Below are 21,992 nucleotides of genomic sequence, written 5' to 3'. Positions count from 1 at the left end.
GTTATACGTCTTTGAAATTCCAATACTTGTATAGTGTTTTGTTTTGTTCTTGATAAAAACTGTAGTCGTTTCTTTATAGATGCACAATGACAGGTCAAATACTTGTATAGTTTAGTGTTATACGTCTTTGAAATTCCAATACTTGTATAGTGTTTTGTTTTGTTCTTGATAAAAACTGTAGTCGTTTCTTTAGAGATGCACAATGACAGGTCAAATACTTGTATAGTTTAGTGTTATACGTCTTTGAAATTCCAATACTTGTATAGTGTTTTGTTTTGTTCTTGATAAAAACTGTAGTTGTTTCTTTAGAGATGCACAATGACAGGTCAAATACTTGTATAGTTTAGTGTTATACGTCTTTGAAATTCCAATACTTGTATAGTGTTTTGTTTTGTTCTTCATAAAAACTACATTTTAGACTTCTTGTTTCTTAGTACCAAGTCTTTGTTCTTGATAAAAACTGTATTTTAGACTTCTGGTTTATAAAGTAAAACTATTTGGACATGTTTGTTCATGATGATGAAAACTGCATTATGATTAGGGGTGGCAAAATGGATAGATTGGATGGATATGGATTGGATCGTTAATGGATGGACCAAACCAATCTATTAATCCATTACAATCCATTAAACTCTCTTTATAAAAATCCAATCCAATCCATCCATTAAAGAATAAAATCCATCTAATCCATCCATTAACAAATTTCTAATGGATGGATATCCATCCATCCAAAAGATAATAAAATGTTATTTTTTTAATTTCATAAAAATAATAGTTTAAATATTCTGAAATATTTTTTTTCGTTTTTTCGGAAAAAAAATGATTTTTCGTTCTTTCGAAAAACTTGAATTTTTCGTTTTTCTCAAAAAAACTCGATTTTTCGTATTTTTAGAAAAAACTAGATTTTTTCGTTTTTTTGAAAAAAACTCGATTTTTCCATTTTTTCATAAAAACTCAATTTTTTCGTTTTTCTGGAAAAACTCAACTTTTCTGTTTTTCCGAAAAAAACTCGCTTTTTTCATTTTTTCGAAAAAACCTCGACTTTTCCGTTTTTCCGAAAAACTCGATTTTTTTGTTTTTCGAAAAAAAACTCGATTTATTGTCCGCCATAGGTGTTAGTGTAGTTCCTTTAACCTCATTGGTGTTAGTGTACTACCTTTGGCTTTAACCTCATTATAAAATGATAGAAATTACAATTATATTGAAATTATCCTCATTCTCTTTCTCTCACAATCTTTCTCATTCTCTTTCTCTGACAATGGAACGTTGAGGTTATACTTTCTGGACCGCTGGTGAAGAGAATGCGCTTGCTGATGGTGTCCGCCGCTACCATATTCCCCCGTTTGCAAAAGAAGCACAATGGAACAAAATCTTGGGTGACCCTAACTTCGCTATCTTGGCTCATCGAACATGGCAATCATTGAGTAACAAATGGAGACGTATTCATCAGTTTTATGAGGATGCAGCTGGGGTGGAGGATGTCGCTGAAGAAGATCCACAAGCGTAGTCGTTTCTTTATACATGCACAATGACAGGTCAAATACTTGTATAGTTTAGTGTTATACGTCTTTGAAATTCCAATACTTGTATAGTGTTTTGTTTTGTTCTTGATAAAAACTGTAGTCGTTTCGTTAGAGATGCACAATGACAGGTCAAATACTTGTATAGTTTAGTGTTATACGTCTTTGAAATTCCAATACTTGTATAGTGTTTTGTTTTGTTCTTGATAAAAACTGTAGTCGTTTCTTTAGAGATGCACAATGACAGGTCAAATACTTGTATCGTTTAGTGTTATACGTCTTTGAAATTCCAATACTTGTATAGTGTTTTGTTTTGTTCTTGATAAAAACTGTAGTCGTTTCTTTATAGATGCACAATGACAGGTCAAATACTTGTATAGTTTAGTGTTATACGTCTTTGAAATTCCAATACTTGTATAGTGTTTTGTTTTGTTCTTGATAAAAACTGTAGTCGTTTCTTTAGAGATGCACAATGACAGGTCAAATACTTGTATAGTTTAGTGTTATACGTCTTTGAAATTCCAATACTTGTATAGTGTTTTGTTTTGTTCTTGATAAAAACTGTAGTTGTTTCTTTAGAGATGCACAATGACAGGTCAAATACTTGTATAGTTTAGTGTTATACGTCTTTGAAATTCCAATACTTGTATAGTGTTTTGTTTTGTTCTTCATAAAAACTACATTTTAGACTTCTTGTTTCTTAGTATCAAGTCTTTGTTCTTGATAAAAACTGTATTTTAGACTTCTGGTTTATAAAGTAAAACTATTTGGACATGTTTGTTCATGATGATGAAAACTGCATTATGATTAGGGGTGGCAAAATGGATAGATTGGATGGATATGGATTGGATCGTTAATGGATGGACCAAACCAATCTATTAATCCATTACAATCCATTAAACTCTCTTTATAAAAATCCAATCCAATCCATCCATTAAAGAATAAAATCCATCTAATCCATCCATTAACAAATTTCTAATGGATGGATATCCATCCATCCAAAAGATAATAAAATGTTATTTTTTTAATTTCATAAAAATAATAGTTTAAATATTCTGAAATATTTTTTTTCGTTTTTTCGGAAAAAAAATGATTTTTCGTTCTTTCGAAAAACTTGAATTTTTCGTTTTTCTCAAAAAAACTCGATTTTTCGTATTTTTAGAAAAAACTAGATTTTTTCGTTTTTTTGAAAAAAACTCGATTTTTCCATTTTTTCATAAAAACTCAATTTTTTCGTTTTTCTGGAAAAACTCAACTTTTCTGTTTTTCCGAAAAAAACTCGCTTTTTTCATTTTTTCGAAAAAACCTCGACTTTTCCGTTTTTCCGAAAAACTCGATTTTTTTGTTTTTCGAAAAAAAACTCGATTTATTGTCCGCCATAGGTGTTAGTGTAGTTCCTTTAACCTCATTGGTGTTAGTGTACTACCTTTGGCTTTAACCTCATTATAAAATGATAGAAATTACAATTATATTGAAATTATCCTCATTCTCTTTCTCTCACAATCTTTCTCATTCTCTTTCTCTGACAATGGAACGTTGAGGTTATACTTTCTGGACCGCTGGTGAAGAGAATGCGCTTGCTGATGGTGTCCGCCGCTACCATATTCCCCCGTTTGCAAAAGAAGCACAATGGAACAAAATCTTGGGTGACCCAAACTTCGCTATCTTGGCTCATCGAACATGGCAATCATTGAGTAACAAATGGAGACGTATTCATCAGTTTTATGAGGATGCAGCTGGGGTGGAGGAGGATGCAGCTGGGGTGGAGGATGTCGCTGAAGAAGATCCACAAGCGTAGTCGTTTCTTTATACATGCACAATGACAGGTCAAATACTTGTATAGTTTAGTGTTATACGTCTTTGAAATTCCAATACTTGTATAGTGTTTTGTTTTGTTCTTGATAAAAACTGTAGTCGTTTCGTTAGAGATGCACAATGACAGGTCAAATACTTGTATAGTTTAGTGTTATACGTCTTTGAAATTCCAATACTTGTATAGTGTTTTGTTTTGTTCTTGATAAAAACTGTAGTCGTTTCTTTAGAGATGCACAATGACAGGTCAAATACTTGTATCGTTTAGTGTTATACGTCTTTGAAATTCCAATACTTGTATAATGTTTTGTTTTGTTTTTCATAAAAACTACATTTTAGACTTCTTGTTTCTTAGTACCAAGTCTTTGTTCTTGATAAAAACTGTATTTTAGACTTCTGGTTTATAAAGTAAAACTATTTGGACATGTTTGTTCATGATGATGAAAACTGCATTATGATTAGGGGTGGCAAAATGGATAGATTTGATGGATATGGATTGGATCGTTAATGGATGGACCAAACCAATCTATTAATCCATTACAATTCCTTAAACTCTCTTTATAAAAATCCAATCAAATCCATCCATTAAAGAATAAAATCCATCTAATCCATCCATTAACAAATTTCTAATGGATGGATATCCGTCCATCCAAAAGATAATAAAATGTTATTTTTTTAATTTCAAAAAAATAATAATTTAAATATTCTGAATTTCTTTTTTTCGTTTTTTCGAAAAAAAAAATGATTTTTCGTTCTTTCGAAAAACTTGAATTTTTCGTTTTTCTCAAAAAAACTCGATTTTTCGTATTTTTAGAAAAAACTAGATTTTTCGTTTTTTTTGAAAAAAATCTCGATTTTTTCGTTTTTTCATAAAAAACTCAATTTTTTCGTTTTTCCGGAAAAACTCAACTTTTCGGTTTTTCCAAAAAAACTCGCTTTTTTCATTTTTCCGAAAAACTCGACTTTTCCGTTTTTCCGAAAAACTCGATTTTTTTGTTTTTTGAAAAAAAAACTCGATTTATTGTCCGCCATAGGTGTTAGTGTAGTTCCTTTAACCTCATTGGTGTTAGTGTACTACCTTTGGCTTTAACCTCATTATAAAATGATTGAAATTATAATCATATTGAAATTATCCTCATTCTTTTTCTCTCACAATCTTTCTCATTCTCTTTCTCTGACAATGGAACGTAGAGGTTATACTTTCTGGACCGCGGGTGAAGAGAATGCGCTTGCTGATGGTGTCCGCCGCTACCATATTCCCCCGTTTGCAAAAGAAGCACAATGGAACAAAATTTTGGGTGACCCAAACTTCGCTATCTTGGCTCATCGAACATGGCAATCATTGAGTAACAAATGGAGACGTATTCATCAGTTTTATGAGGATGCAGCTGGGGTGGAGGAGGATGCAGCTGGGGTGGAGGATGCCGCTGAAGAAGATCCACAAGCATAGTCGTTTCTTTATAGATGCACAATGACAGGTCAAATACTTGTATAGTTTAGTGTTATACGTCTTTGAAATTCCAATACTTGTATAGTGTTTTGTTTTGTTCTTGATAAAAACTGTAGTCGTTTCTTTAGAGATGCACAATGACAGGTCAAATACTTGTATAGTTTAGTGTTATACGTCTTTGAAATTCCAATACTTGTATAGTGTTTTGTTTTGTTCTTCATAAAAACTGTAGTCGTTTCTTTAGAGATGCACAATGACAGGTCAAATACTTGTATAGTTTAGTGTTATACGTCTTTGAAATTCCAATACTTGTATAGTGTTTTAGTTTGTTCTTCATAAAAACTACATTTTAGACTTCTTGTTTCTTAGTACCAAGTATTTGTTCTTGATAAAAACTGTATTTTAGACTTCTTGTTTATAAAGTAAAACTATTTGGACATGTTTGTTCATGATGATGAAAGCTCGTTTTTTTCGTTATCTCAGAAAAAACTCGACTTTTCGTTTTTGCGAAAAAAAAACTTGATTTTTCCGTTTTTCTGAAAAAACTCAACTTTTTCGGTTTTCTGAAAAACTCGTTTTTTTTGTTTTTTCCGAAACAACTCGACTTTTTCGTTTTTCCGAAAAACTCGATTTTTTCGTTTTCCGAAAAAACTCGACTTTTCGTTTTTCCGAAAAAACTCGATTTTTTTGTATTTCGGAAAAACACAATTTTTTCGTTTTTCGAAAATTTTTTACTTTTTTCGTTCATCAGAAAAAAAACCCGAGTTTTTCGTTTATCGAAAAAAACTCGATATTTCAATTTTACGAAGAAACTCGATTTTTTGTATTTTCAAATTTTATTATTTTTAAAAAAAATAATTTAAACCATTTAACGTATAAAATAAAAATAATCCATTGGATTATCAAAATGTGTTGGATGAATAGGATTTATCCATGTATATAAATGGACGAATTTAATCCATCCATTAACTTATTTTTTATTTGGTGGATGGATTGGATGGATTTTTTAGTGGATGGATTGGATAAATTTTAGTTTAATGGATCCAATTGCCACCCCTAATTATGATCAGAAGCGATACTAGAAGGTCCGACTCTAAATTGTACCAGGCCTTGGTCAAGCTTTCTTTGTGACTGCAAAATACATGTGATTGCTACATTTGCTTGCATTTTCTTTCAACCTGCCATTGAGAGTTAAAAGTTGAGGAGAATAGAAACTTTGATCCTGGCTATATGCAGATATGTGTTCAAGGTCACATGGTCCAAACAAAATTTATTTTGAGCAATTAAGTTATTTACAACAATCCATTCAAAATTTGTTTCAGAGGTTGGTTTTTGATGTTGTGAATTACGAGAATACAAACCAAATATCAAAGTCTTTTTTTTTTTAAAACCAAAAAAAAAAAAAATTAATAGTATTAAAATATTTTAAATTTTGGTGAATAAAATTATGTTTAGTTGTTTTTTAAAACATTAAAGTATTTGTTATTAAACAGTAAAATTTTATTTGTTTTCTATTGGAGGTAAGTCTTATTTTTTACCATAGTGATTTATTTTTTTCTTAGACATAGTGACTAGGAATAACTTATTACTAAAACTTAAACAAACACCGGAATATGAGATTTCCAACCTTCTCACATTCCTAGAAATCTTATTTAAATTTATAAACACTCCCTAAAAATTTAATTATTTATTCCTATCAAATAAAAATTAATTTTATAATCATGAATACAAAATAAAAAGGCTAAATTATCGTAGTCTTTATATTTTAATTAACACATATTTGGTGCTCCTATTTAAAATAATTCTAAGTGGAAAAGAAAGAATGTAACCGAAATTGTTTAAATTTAATATAGGTGACCGAAATTGTTTAAATTTAATATAGGTGATCAAAATTGTTTAAATTTAAAATAAGAGAATTAATTTCGTGAATAAGAGAGAACCAAAACTGTAATTAAACCAAATAAAAAACAATAAAGTTAATAAAATTGGAGATCTCCAATTTTTTCTGCGACTTCCTATGGTGAACAAATTTTACTCAAAGAGAGAACAATCTACTTCATATTTCAGGATGTCTAAAACACCAATCAAAGACACTGCCCGCTGTTCTAGGATTAGGAGGCGCAATGAATTTCTCTGATTTTTTATCCCAATTATAAACCGTACAAAAGGGATTTTTGATACGGGGACATTTATTGGCACAATTATAGACTTCGTACACGGAGTTGCTCTCATATCCCCATTTGTTTGGGTTGATCAATGCCTTACAGCTTCTAAAGGCAACATAAAATAATGCAATGTCTCCCAAGGTTTCGAGTTCTACATAAGTCATGGTTGAGAAGTCTATCTTGTAAACTTTTCTCTCTGGCGGAGGGTTACCACGCATAATAATAGGATGGAGACTTGGATTTAATCGAACCAGTAAAAGTTGTTCATCACATTTAACCAAGTTAAAGAATGATAAGACAATATTTAAGTTGGGAGAATTCACCATCGGTAGATATTCAATATTTGGTGAATCCAAAGAGAGTACCCCTATCTTGGGCTCCTCAGTAACAACATATATTTTATTGTTCAAAGCCACAAAGTCAACAACGGCATCCTCATTATCCTCAGTGGAATATGTAACCCAACCATTATTTCGAGATTGATAGACATGCAAACCGTTAGAAAGTCTGAATAAAAATAATAAAACAAATTCCTCAGAGCATTTGTCAAAAGCAAGTAATGCACGGTATGTATGTTGAGCGGAGGAACTAAACTCAAAGGTGGATGGACAGATTACTTTCTTCTTTATTCGTGTGAATGGGTTGACGAGCAGAATCGAAGAATTATCAGCAATCATAATGAAATACCCACTAGAATAGGTAACATAGATAGGGAAGGAGTTATCGGAATAACTCAATAGGTGGTTCATCATCATCTTTTTCAAAGGATAAACTTTTTGAGTGGGTAGGCTAGTAAAGGAATATGGTACCTTAACAGGATAATTAAAAAACTCAAGAAGGAGAGGTTCCTGGGATGTCAAGAATTTTGATTTATCTATTGATTCATGAAAAACTAGTCTCCAATCTTTGCAGACACGAGAAAATTGAAAGAGGTCGTCAAAATCAAGTTTTTGGGATATGACGTCAAGCACATCCCGAGGAAGCTGATCCCAAGGAGGAATCGTGATATGCCTTCGAGTGGGAAGAAATAAGGTGCTGAATTCCCTGATTAAATTCGCATGCCCTCCGAGCAGCACCTTCACTCTATCCAGGAGACACGTTTCATCGATGTTTCTTTTATAGTAATCTTGCATAACTTTAATAAAATCACCACAATCATCATCTTTTACAGCAACTTTTACAGCTTTAAGAAACTCTGATACATATTCTTCACACGATGGTGGCATATGTTCAAAGACAGGTTTTACTTCCCTTACAAATCCTAATTCCTCAGGGTGCTTCATTAAGAAAACGATTCAATTCAGTGGTAAAAACAATCTGGTTTGGAAACAGAGAGATCCTATAAAACATATTTATATATAGGTTAGGGAAGAACTGGATATGGACTTAACTTTTTTATTGGGCTTTATTTTTTGAAATTTAGATTTGGGCTTACTATTAGACAATTTCTTTATTCACCCCAACTTTATTTATATATATATATATATATATATATATATATATATATATATATATATATATATATATATATATATATATATATATATATATATATATAACTAATAATAATAATAAAGATTTTTTTTATGATAATAATAAATATTTTTTGTTATGATATAAAAAAATTATTTTTAAAACTAATTTTAAAAAACAATTTTCTAGTTAACAAAATTCATTTTAAACTAAATGAAAAATGATTTTTTTTATCATAATTAATTATTAAAATAATTTTTATATTTGAGATTTTTATTTATTATTTTAAAAAATTATGTAATTTAAATTTTTTATTAAAATATGAATAAAGTAGTAAATAATTTTTTTCTTATTTGATCTCTTTTATTATAAATTTTTATTGGATAATTATTAATGTATTTATTTTTTATATAATCATAATTGTTGTGTATTAGTTATAATTTTTAATAATTATTAATATGAAATTTATCAAAAAAAAATAATTAAATTTTTATGAGTTTTATTTTTTAATTTATAATTGAAATTAGAATAAAAATATCAACGGTATAATTATCATTACTGTTATTAATAATTTATAAATTATATGAATTTTATGATATCTGAATTAATTAATATCCCAAATTTTTTAATTTTTTTGGGATTTTTTGGATATGCATATCCAAAAAAATCTCTTAGAGTTTTTCCGGATATAGATTTTCACCCTACGGAATCTATAATGAAATTGTCTAAAAAATTCAATCACAACATTAAAGACATCCTCTTCGACAATGTTCCATAAGTTATGAAACAATTAAGCCCCAAAACTATTTGGACGTGATGCACAGGTTCACGATGCCCAAAACTATTTGGACTTGATGTACAGGTTCACGATGAAAACTCTTCTCCCGTCGATGGAATGAGTGAGTGAGCGTAGTGGTGCGAGCATCACTCTGAAATGGAATATTATCAAAAGAATGAAGCTAGAGAATTGCGTAGATAGTGGTGAGTTAACTCTTCTTCTAGCAGCCCTATCTCCTCTACCGAAGGAAGGAACTCGGCTTGGAAGCAAGTCGGTCAATCTCGTAAGTAGACTTTCCTTTTCCTGTACAGCTAGTAGGCGGATAAATTAACTCGTGAAAAAAAAAAAAGAAAGAGCGTAGCATTGTGGACTTCTTGTCTATAGGGTATCATTGTGAGAAGTTTGTTTATGCTATCCGTTACCATGGTAGGTATGACTTCCTCTATAAGTGAAGTTTGACTTCCTCTATAAGTGAAGTGAGAGATCATCTGGTCTACAATTTGGCTTTGATCAGTAATGATACAATTATTAACTCTGAAGGAGGATTTTTTTTTTTTTTGCAAGCTTGCTTGATTTTTGGCAATTTTATTAAGGAAAACAGTGTTTTTATCTCTCCCAACGTTCCACCTGACTCTAGCTTTTGATTTAGAATTAGCATAGACGGACAAAGCTTTGGGAGTTCTAGACATTTTATGATGTTTGAATAATAACAACAACATCTTAGTAAATAGAAATTTTTGAAGAAAAATATTGTTTATTTATTAGCAATATATCATTTTTCCCTCATAAAAAGAAAGTCTTTAATTTCCCTATGAAATGAAATTCTGGTACACACAACTTCAAACTCTAACTCTATCTTATTACTAAAGCTTGATACATCACTTATACATCATTTAAAATTTTCAAGAAATGATGATAATTTGACATACAGCTTAATTTTATTTTGATTATTATGGAATTCTTGAACAGAAAAATACATCACAAAAAAGATCTCAGGGTGAACCAATTCCCTTCTTAATGAGCATATCATACACCCTGTCAACTTTCATGGCCTCCATATTGAACATTGGATGAGCATCAGATTTCGAAGTGACGTTGCCGGCAATCATTTGCATGGACAGATGCTGTTGCATCTTTAGATACACGGCCGGAGGCAACTTTAGTTCGCAGCACAAACGTTTCTCCTGCCAAGGAAATTAAAGCCGACGATGTCAGAAAACAAATTAAGAAGCAATGAAAAGGTTTAAAATGGAAATTTGGCAAAGACGGAATCTTACAGGTTCAGAAAGTAAATCTGCTCCATAGAATCCTGCTGGATCCATTTCATTGACAGGTCTTGTACCAGCAGAGTCTGGAGACATTAATGCATTTGGAACCCCGTGATTATTTGGGATGCCGTGAGCATTTTCTCTTGCCCTACGAGCAGTTTCGTCAGCTTCCTTTCTTCTCTTATGTGCCAGATATCTATCTGCTTCAGCAGTAGTGCGGCAACCAGCAGCCCGGGCTTCCTGCAGAAGCATATTCAATAAATGTCAGACTTAATGTTGATTTGTTTGATTCAGGCGGAGCAGTTTGCGTGTCATGGAATCAATATCAAAAGCTAAATGAAGCATCCATTAAAAAGTTTCCATTTTCCCAGGAGAAAAAAAGTGAATTTTCATAACAATTTAATGCTATCTATGTCTCAAACCTTAAGCTCTTGAATTCTTTTAAGAGTTCTGTGTTCAGTGATAACAGTTGTAAGCAATTCATCATGCTCTTCCTTAGAATGAAAGCGCATGAATTTGTCATATGTCCGACATATTGCCTTTTCCTCAGGTGTAAAATCCTTCTCAATTGGATTTGGATATAGCAAATTTCTTTCAAGTATGAATTCCTTCCTGCGCTTTCTTTCATCGAGCCTGCAACGCATTTCAATGTAGATGTGGGTGTAAGCAACACCTTCAAATATCATTAATGTAAAAGATTTTGATTGCAGGCGACTCGGGAAAAGAAACATTCAAAACTAAAATGGATGTTTACCTTTTGTAATAGATACGCAACACGCGGAGTTTGATCTCCCGCTCGTCCTCAGTGTCAGTGTCCTTAAACTCCATTTCAGCTAGCAGTTGTTCAGCATCATTATCATATTCAGGATCGAATTCCTGTCTTTTCGAATTATAACCACTGGCTTCAACCAAAGAAGGGCCGCCATTTCCTGAGGAATTTGGTTTATTTCCTCCAAAATCTGGAGATTCTGTCGATGGAAATAAAAACTAGGAAGTTAAAAACAGAATGTAATACCGTGAATTTCCTCAAAGAATAGGTATCAGTTAATTTTAATTAGGACTTGGGACCAAATGTAAAATGCACACCTTCAATTTTAACGATTCCAGGACCACCCTTTCCTCGGCCTTTGTTAGATGCCCTCTGGTTAACAGTAGCTGAAGCCTGTGTGCTGACTGAGTGCCCAGAATCTAACTCTGCAATATATAAACAATATCAAGATTGAAAGAAGATGATAATGAGAAAATTGTTGTATGAGTCTTAGCTATTGACTTATTTAGCTTACCTGGATTCAAATTGGAAGCCAGACGGCTAGTGGAACCAGGTTTATGGGAATCTTCCAGTCTGAGTCAACATTTAGAAGTCAATGAACATGGTATTGAACATGGCAAGAGTAAATGTATACAAAATATGACAGCCTTACTTGACTCTAGATGTAGAAAAGGTTGATTCTTCCTTAATACTAAGATCCCCCATCGGAAGTCCTGTGCCAATCACAAGTTATCAATAATTGAAAAAAATGTGACCAAAACATAAACTAACCAATCTGCAAAAAATCAGAAGCTATAGATGATTATAAATATATTTTAAGCAATAATCAGAGACACATAAATGAGCCATGCGCTTTGTTTGGATAAACAGCTTAATAAGGAGCTTATATTATAAGCATGATAAGTGACCAACCTTTCTTGTCGTCACCCTGCTCTTTCGCCATGGCAAGTAGTTCTTTTTTGTTTTTCCCAACAACATGAGACATGTCCTAGTAAATAAAAATAATCAGCATTTAAAATACCTTTATTAGAACGAATAATATTAAGCACTGATTACAGGTTTGTTTGATGCCTATCATACCGGAAGAGGGAAGTACGGAGAGTTTAGGTACACGTTCTTATAGTGTTCAATGCACGCTTCTTTGTTCTTTGTTCCAACATGCTCAGCGACTTCTGCCCAGTTTCCCATACCATACATTTCAATTCCCTAAAACCAAAAAGTTATTGCTATAAAGGTCAGATATTAAACAAAGATTTCTCCGCGAACACCGAATATAATGCTTTATAGTATTACACCACTAGTCAACACTACTCCTAGGCAAAGAATTCAAACGAAGTACCTCTAGAAGCAAGATTTCGTCATCTGCATTCCAGTCAGGGCAAATAAGAGGGAAAGACAGATTGTCCTGTCAAAATGAAACCATATTAAATAAACTAACATAATAAAACAAAGTAATAAAAACAACAATGTTATCAAAACTAGTAGTGATGGATTTTCTTATCAGCGATTTGACAGATACACAAGCATCATTTCTTTCAAAAATGGCTTTTATTCCACATTTGATAAAAAAACAGTATCAGAAAAATTTCCAATCTAACTTAATTGGCTAATCATACAAGCATACTCGGTGATTAACGTTTGTCAATTGCGGAAAGCGGAATGTTAAATTCCGTTATGTAATAATGCTATAGCGCCGCTATTTGACAGCATTCTATCCTAAATAGGATATTGCAGAATAATAGCACATTGTCCAAATCCTGCTATGCTATAGCGGTATAGCGCTGCTATAGCGGATATTTAACAACATAGCTTGCAACTTAGCAAAATTACCGCACAAACTTTCTCTCTATCAAAAGGTTTAATTAACAAGATATCAAAGGAAAAAAATTGTAATTAATGGTTACTGACCATAACCCTATAAGGGTGATTGCTTTTGTGAGGTGTCACTTCAGCTCCAACAGAAAAGCATTCTATGCATAAATCAAAATCTGGGCACACAGCACACTTAATACGAATCTTTCCTGTAATATCTTTATTACAGTAATTGCAATGATACAAAGCCCTTTTTCCTTCACTTGCTCCTTGACCTGCATAATAGCATAAGCCAGTAACTAAAGTCATGCAAACTCATAAGTCTCAAACAACAAGAGAAAAGACTATATGATTCAACAATTAACATGGACGACTCCGCCCAATTCCACCGAAATAAGATTTTCTGTATACTCTTAATCGCTGAGGGTAAGTATAATCGCCAAATCATAGGATTTTACAACTCAAATCAGGATTTCAACTACCATGAATTTTACAATTCAAATCAGGATTTCAACTACCATATATTTTCCAATTCAAATCAAGATTTTAACTACAACGATCTTTAATCGAACAAACACTCCACAATTCAAATCAGGATTTCTGTTTCAAACATAACCTTATCTCCAAACATACCAAACATATACACACTAATTCCAAATTACAACAAACTTACAGACTATACCACTACAAATATATATAGTCTATTCTACACACACCATCTAAATTTAGCAAATTAAAAACCGCGCGAAAACAACATATGATAATCTCATAATGCAGTAAAAATTAACCAATAAATCATGGTGGAAAAATTACCCGCAGCACCGGATTCCGAATTATCTCCACTGGAAGCATTCTTCTTTCTCCTTGATCTACACAATCAGTAAAATTAACCATACAAACAGACAAAAATTATGCAAAATCACAACAGAATTTAACTATAATCAATCATAAACACATTCAGAAAAAAAGAAGAAAAAAAACAAATAATGCACAATTCAGTTACAAATTGCATTAACAAACACTAGCATTTTGATACAATAACGAAACAGATGAGTGAAAAATCAAACCTTTGGCTGGGATCTTCATCGGCATGATGAAAATTCCCACGAGAACGACCCATTGAATTTCAAACTAAAACCCTCAATTGAAGAAAAGGGTAAATAATTTTTGTTTTGTTTTTTGTTGATGAAAAATAAATAAAACCCTAGATGATAAATTAAATGGATAATGAAATTGAAATTGGAGATTCTGAAATTTTTTGAAAATTTTAATGGTGATTCTGAAAATATTTGAATTTTAGTGAAGAAAAAAAAAGTGCGACAAACGAGGTTGTTGGAGTTTGAGTTTGTGCAATAGGTCAAACTACGTTGAGTTTGGGTTGCTAGTGTAACTGCTTCTATTTATAATGGTTTTTTTCACTCATTTTTTTTATTTAAAATAAATCATGTGATTTTATAATTTTGTATAAAAAAATTAAATTGTAAATAAATTTTTTATTTTTAGCAGTTCAGTTCAAAAATGTAAATAAAATATTAACTCAATTGTATTGATTTTCGACAAATTTTAGATCATCAATATCACCTTTAATGTGTATCAGCGCGCAAAAATATTTGTATTACATTCAACAAAGATACTCGTATTATACGGATAGATAGTATAGAAATCTTTTAACAAAATAAAAATGTTTCATCGAAATTTCAACAAATTTGCTATAATATCAAAGATGCATTAAAATTAATGAACATTAGAATGTGTAATTGTAATTAATCTCTCGTATCTTATTGCAACTAGGTAGTATGATACATACATTAAAGATTCTCTATTGCAAATGCAGAACAATAAAGAATGTAACAGGGGAAGAAGAACACTCTCAAAGAAAAGAAAAAGAATTCAAGAAACTTGTTAACATTGTTAGAAAACGCAAGAAAAAGAAGAGAACACTCACGTTGCTTCTTGTTCCTCCATTGATGATGATAGAAGGAAAGTTTGAGTGATGGAATGAGAGAGAAAGAGAGAGAGAGAGAGAGAGAGAGAGAGAGAGAGAGAGAGAGAGAGAGAGAGAGAGAGAGAGAGAGAGAGAGAGAGAGAGAGAGAGAGAGAGAGAGAAGAGTGGCAACAAGAAGATTGAAACAGAGGAAAACAGAGTGAAAAACAGGGGAAGTTTGAGAGTTTGTTTATGTGAAGCAAGAAAATGAGAAAAATAGTGGGAGGAAATAGTATTTAAAGTGAGAGAAGTGTTTTTTTTTATTTTATTATCAAGATATCTTAAATTAGGGGAGTTTCTTCCTTAAAAAACAAAATTATTTGTTAACCAGGTTGATTAGAATATGACTTTGAGTATTTTATTTAGTAAGTAGAATTATGTATAATTTAAGATTTGAATATCTATTAAAATATGGTGATATAAATATATTTAGGGTTAATTTATATTAAAATAAGAGGGAGAATTATTTAGAAATATTATAATTTGTATTGTTTAAATCGTAATTTTAATAAAAATTTGAGGTTTTTTTTTATCTTGGATGAGTTATCGACGTTTGATTCACCTAAACTTTTAAAGGTTGAAAAATCTTCATTATGTAATGAGCGTCATTTACAATGTTAATTTAAATGAAATTATCGATAGCGCGTGCAGGAGACGACAAGGATTAGTAGAAAAAAATGAGGCAAGAAGTACATTAGGTTTTTATGGTTTGCTATTTTATTGAATCATATTTAAGCAGGAATTGTGGATTTTTAAACAGAAATTGTGAATCATATCCAGTTGTAGTGTAAGATATCATAAAGTATGAAATAATATACTATATCAGACCACCGACGATTTAGATTCATCAATTTATCTCATTTTTTACTCTAGATTAAGTCTACAAAATATCGATAATTGTCAATAGATGATAAATAAGGATGAAATAAGCTTACCGAGAAAGAGATCGTGTTATCATAGGTTGTTTCTTTGCATATTCTGTGACATTCTTTGAAGAAGCCATTGTTGCTTGCGGGATACCTGGATTTGAGTTTGTCCAGTATGTTTTTGCCGAGAGAATTCACGAGCTATCACTACTGAACAAACGATTTTTATGTCAAAAAATGTATTTGGTCCCTTTTAAGCAGGTTTGTATATATTTAATCTAATAAAAGTTCCTGTAATTTTTTTAAAAAAGTTTCTAGAATGATAAATAATTATTGATAATATTAACATTAATAGTTATTTTACAATTGTCTCTCGTAAGGGATTTTAACTTCGTCTTTTGAGGTTAGGAAGGGAAATTCTTAATAAGTAAAATTTAGACTTAAATGCACTTTTGGTCCCTGTAAGTTAGCAAATTTTTTATTTTCGTCTCTGTAAGTTTTTTTTGTTTGAGTCCCTATATTTCACTTTCGCGTTCGTTTTACTCCCTAAAATCAAAATCCGCAGGAAATTTTGCAGGAAAATCTGCAAGAAACCTACAGATTTTCCTGCAAATTTTGGCTTTAGGGACTAAACCTCAAGCAAAAAGCAAGATATAGGGACTCAAACTAAAAAAAATAATTTACAGGGACGAAAATAAAAAACTCGCTAACTTACATGGACCAAAAGTACATTTAAGCTTAAAATTTAAAAGTAAATTATTAATCATTAAAAAATAAAATACAATACATATTATTAATTTTAGATATTAATAAAAATAAAATATAATATATTGAATGTATTTTTTTAATTATTAATTTATAAATGTTAAAAACTTATTTATATTAGTAAATAAATATTATCATTAAAGATTAAACTATCAATCATTTACATTTAACTAATCCAACTAACATATATTAATTGAGTTATTTCATTTATTCTACTAAATACTAGTATGTCATAAAATATTGATATTTAAGTTAATAATAGTATCGGTCAAACTTTTTATGTAATTGATTGAAAAAAAATCTAATTTTTTTAAATTTATTTAACTAAAAATGCTAAGCCACAAAACATAAAAATTATTTAAATAAAATTATTTTTGTGCTTTGAAGTAAAATACTAAAATAAAAAACTTAATTATTTTAAAAAATTATGAAAACAAACTTATAAATAATGTCATAAGTTGTTTCATAAATTTAAAATATAAAAATAGTCTCACAAAATTTATGTTATTAGTTAAGCTTGTATAAGTCAATACAAATAAACATTTAATTTCAGTATTCCTTTAATTTATTAGTCTACATAAACATTAGTTGAATTGTTTATTTACACATATTCAAATTAAATATATTTTTAAATAGGCTAATATCTTATTAGAGTTTTGTTTAGCTCATTCTTACAAAATCGATTTGTAAGATGAAGGATGTCACTTCTATATAAATTATTTAAAGGTTCTGTATCTCACAAATGTGGAACTTGGAATCTCCCAATATACTTTTGTACTTGGTGTATGGCTATAAACGTTGGGCGTCCATGATCTGTTCGAAAGACTATGATACTAAATTAGAGTTTGGTTTAACTCACCTTTACAACCTCGACTTGTAAGATGATTGATCCTTCTTTATATACTCTTTCAAAATTTTATCCTTAATCAATGTATGACTTGAGATCTTTCCAATATACCCCTTATGCCCATCACTATTTTTTTGACTTGGTGCGTGAATATCGATGGGAGGTTCATTTTTTATCGATATATTTTGATATCATATTAGAATTTGATCTAACTCGTCCTTACAAAATCGACTTGTAAGGTGAGAGATGTCACTCTATATAAACTCTTAAGATATTATATGTCTAACCAATATAATACTTATTTTTCCGATATATATCAGTTAAGTCTTTAAAAATGTTAAACTCAGATTAAATTTTTTTTTTAATATACTGTAGATTGGACTTACACTTTGAATCTTTTAATAATACAAACTAAGACAGGACAAAACCTAACTCACCCACAATATAGTTTCACCTTTATTGATAGTTGAATAAATATTTCATCAGAATAATAGTACTAATATATCTTATTCAATAAATAATTTATTTTTTAGTCAAACTAATTTAATTTTCGACATTGAATATTTATTTAATACATAATTAATTGATCTCTACCTAATTATTAAATATTATTTTCTAAAAGTTGGCTTAATACGTAGAATAATACAGAAATAGAAAATGATAATATAAAAACATCAAATATATATTTTAATATGTTTGTTGGTATACATAGAGAAAAAAATAGTATAATATTACTTTTATATTTTTAAGTTTTTTGGTATTTAATATTAACATGGTAATATTTTATATGTAAAAAATAGCTAAATTATCCTTATAAATAAATATATCCATTCTTAAAAACTAATTTTATTATTTTTAATTAATATTAGAAAATACATAAAAAATAATAAGTAGACAAAGAAGGATGTTCTGTCCAAAAATAATATATTCTAAACTTAAATTAAATTTCAAATTTCAAAAATCAAATATGTATGTTTATGTTTAAAATATAATATATTTTATATTACTCTTATATGTTTAATGTTGTAAATGATTAAAATTAGAAGAATAAATAAATATATATCTAGACAATCTATAGATTTTTTATTTTGTGGAGGTTTTAGCGGCTACCCGGCTCTAAACGTGCCGACTTTGGCTGGCCTTGGGTTTTTTTAGGGCTGGGCCAAAAAGACCCTGTGTAATATGGGCTTGAGATTTATTACTTGAGCCCGGCCCTAGATGGACTTCGGGCTACCCGGCCATAAATGAACTTTTTTTATTTAAAAAAATCAAAATAAAAATTCTATAATATTTATTATAAATAAAATTAAAATTATGTTATTTTAAACATAATATATTTTTAAGTACTATATTATCTCTTATAAATACTATAATGTATTTCTAGATATAATATATGTCTAAATTGTATAAAATAATACATGAATATTTATTATAAGAGAAAAATTAATATAATACGATGAAAAAATGTTGATTATATTAATGTATAATATTTAAAAGAGAAATATGAATAGAATAGAGATAAAATTTAGTGAAATGAGAAAAATCAATATGCTATTTTGGAGTAAGATAATACAAATATTAATATATTTTTTAAAATTTATAATTATGCGCGTTTATTTGAAGAAGGTGATGAATTGATAATATAAAAAAAAAATGTATATTGATAATGCATAGTAATTCATTTCTTTATTTTATGTATTATAATTTATTTATATAAAATTTGCAATATAACTTACTTATTTCTTAAGTATTTTACAATTATGGTAATTTGCATATATTTTTTATTTACAAAAACTGAATATTATTCTTTTAACTAGATAGAATATAATGATAAATCTACCATAAAATTACAAAACAACAAAGTGTTATTAAATGTGACAAAATCAAATTGATCGAAATATATGTGTCTTCATATTTGTAACATTTACGCTGAAGTAATTGGCTGAACGAAAGAAAAACAAGATCTAGAATAAAAACTATTTGTTTAGAATTGAAAAAAAGAAAAAACAAGTATTACTTTCTTATTTATCATTAATAGATTTGAATATATATGTTTTAAAATTCTACATATAATATGCAGCCAGCAAGTGAAGAATAAAAAATATATTAAATAATTAATACAACAAGTAATGAATAAGAAATATACAACACAATATTTGATTGAGTAATAAAATTATTTAAAAAAATTATTATAAAGACGAATATTATTTTATTTTCAAGTTTAAACAAGTTTGTCCAAACCAACTGTTAATATCGTTAAGCACAATCTTCAAATCACTAATGCATAAATATTAAAAATCAAAATCATTACAAAACTTAGTCGTGAATTATGTGAAACTTTATGCTTTACATAAATATTGAGAGTAGACATGTATATAACTCTATTGATTTTGCACAACTCTTGTTGTTATTTGCTGTGTATGAAATCGTGAAAATGATCAAGGTAATGTTTCTTTATTGAGTAAAAACTACTTTGCCAAATAAAGTCTACCTTTGTTATCTCTCTTTGGCCGCCTCGTGCTCCCTCCATCAAGTAGATCATTTGGCTTTCTCCTCCTTAAGGTTAGCTCAAATTTAATTGTGATTGAGCCTTCTCCCTAGGTAATGACAGGGATGGCTATGGGAGAATTGCTCATGATAATTCTAGAACTTTTGTGTTTGCTTTCTCTAAAAATAGCATTGGTCCCTCTTCTTTTTTTTTTCCTAAGTGCATGGTTGTTATCAGAGTTATCCAAATTGCTAAAGAAAAGTCTTAGACTAGAATCTGGATAGAAATAGACTCTCTGCTTGTTGTACAAGCTTTTATCTAACCCCTTCATGGTTCTGTGGAAATTAAGGAATCTTTGGACTAACAATATGAATATCATTGCAAATATGACTTGTGTTTTATCTCATATATGTGTTGATGGAGGCGATGTGTTCATAAAGATCACTACGACCATCAAGCTTGGTCAAATAGAGATGCTTGGATCCTTTAGGGACAAGCGCTTCATGTATTTCGTTTGAAAGTGGATGAGAATCCAGCACTTGCATCTCCTCTAAGGGATTTGTCTCTTGTTGGCGTAGTTGAATATTAGGATGTTGTCCTCTACGGTCTGATTCAGACGGCGTAGTTCATCCATGGCGGCATGCACTTCGCCATGGCATTGTCATCACTACTTACCCCAATATCTTCTGACATAGAGGAAGGTGCTTTCATATTAACATGGATGAGAATGTCTGGTTACAGAGGCGGGGGTGACAATGAATGTGGTGATTGTATAAGAAAGTGTGGCCTATGTTAGTTTTTACCAGGGCCCCATGGTGGGCACCACTGTTATGGTAAAAACATATAGGTGTTCATGGTATCACGACAAGGGTAAGGGGCACTTAGAGACCTTAGTAGTTTTATAGCAGTTAAGGTGGTTAGGAGTTGCTCGTGGTGGCGAGAAACCTTGTATGGTGGTGTTCATGGTGTTACGATAGGTCAACTCGTGTGAAGGGAGAGGATATATGATTTGAGTAATGCCGATTAATTTATCATCTGTTTGCCTCACGTTAGGAGAGAAGTATTTATAGAGGTCCTTGAGCCTATTTCTTAGGAAATTCTTAGAGGTGGTAGACGCTCCTCCTTGATTGGGTGAGATTATTGACTACTTACTTTCCAAGGAGTCGTGGTATGACTCAGTATGCATAAATGGCAGATGGATACTGGTATTTCACACATGCCTTATTACAAAAGGTGAGCCCCCTTGCTACGCAAAAGCAGTGCCGATGCGACACCTCTCGGGGGCGGGAATACTTGTGTCGCCCTTATTTGATACTCTCACAAGTATTACACTATACTACTTATTGAATAAGTAACTCCAAGCATGAGGAGGGTAAGTTAATTGTGATATTTGGTTTTCACTTTTTTTATAGAAAAACGATTAATTTTAGGTTGATTGGTTTTAAGAAGAGGGTAAAAGTAAAGATTAAATAACATAAAAGATAAACGAGAAAAAAAATAAAGAGATATGATCAGAGATATGATAAGAGATATCACATTAAATATTATCTTGGTTTAACCTTAAACCCTACGACCTAATATAGTCTCCAAGAGTTTTCTCTTAAAATTTCTACTATCAAAAACTTCAACTTTAAAACAGCTTCAACCAAACAACCTTATACCAAGCATTTATAGATTTAACTTCTAACCTTCAAGTTTATTACAACAACAAAAGATGACTAAGCTCTTGAATATACAAACTCAATACACTAATAGAAAAACACAACTCTCATATGAAACTTTTCATTCCCTCAAAACTAAGGAAGTGGATGATTGAGATAAAAGAATAAATAGTTCATAAAATTTATGACTTAGAAGTGAGGAAAAAGCTCCTTTATATAGAAAAAATTAGCTCAAAATGAAAACAATCCAAGGGCTTGGACGATGCCTAATTGATTAGAAACGAAAACAGTCTATCAGTACTAAGACAATTTCAAGTTGATAAAATTGATAACA

At 30.4% G+C, this 21,992-nt stretch overlaps 2 protein-coding genes across 2 annotated transcripts; both read right to left on the bottom strand.

Annotated features, from left to right (window-relative positions):
* Positions 1-6,783: 6,783 nt before the first annotated feature.
* Positions 6,784-8,255, bottom strand: LOC131628340 (uncharacterized). The gene has a single exon (XM_058899182.1). It carries the CDS (start codon positions 8,228-8,230, stop codon positions 6,839-6,841), a length of 1,392 nt encoding a protein of 463 aa, XP_058755165.1. The 5' UTR covers positions 8,231-8,255; the 3' UTR covers positions 6,784-6,838.
* Positions 8,256-9,956: 1,701 nt separating this feature from the next.
* Positions 9,957-14,408, bottom strand: LOC131628339 (transcriptional adapter ADA2b). The gene is made up of 13 exons (XM_058899180.1): positions 14,115-14,408; positions 13,861-13,916; positions 13,144-13,322; positions 12,575-12,640; positions 12,316-12,441; positions 12,148-12,223; positions 11,888-11,948; positions 11,750-11,808; positions 11,553-11,660; positions 11,221-11,434; positions 10,889-11,099; positions 10,476-10,706; positions 9,957-10,382 (listed from the first exon to the last, which is right to left on the bottom strand). Exons 1-13 carry the CDS (start codon positions 14,165-14,167, stop codon positions 10,191-10,193), a joined length of 1,632 nt encoding a protein of 543 aa, XP_058755163.1. The 5' UTR covers positions 14,168-14,408; the 3' UTR covers positions 9,957-10,190.
* Between the last annotated feature and the right edge of the window lie 7,584 nt (positions 14,409-21,992).

Source organism: Vicia villosa, unplaced genomic scaffold (genome assembly GCF_029867415.1).
Source record: "Vicia villosa cultivar HV-30 ecotype Madison, WI unplaced genomic scaffold, Vvil1.0 ctg.000444F_1_1, whole genome shotgun sequence".
NCBI classification, from domain to species: Eukaryota; Viridiplantae; Streptophyta; class Magnoliopsida; order Fabales; family Fabaceae; genus Vicia; species Vicia villosa.
Note: the sequence above shows the minus strand (reverse complement) of the source record. Positions and strands in the feature narration are given on the sequence as shown.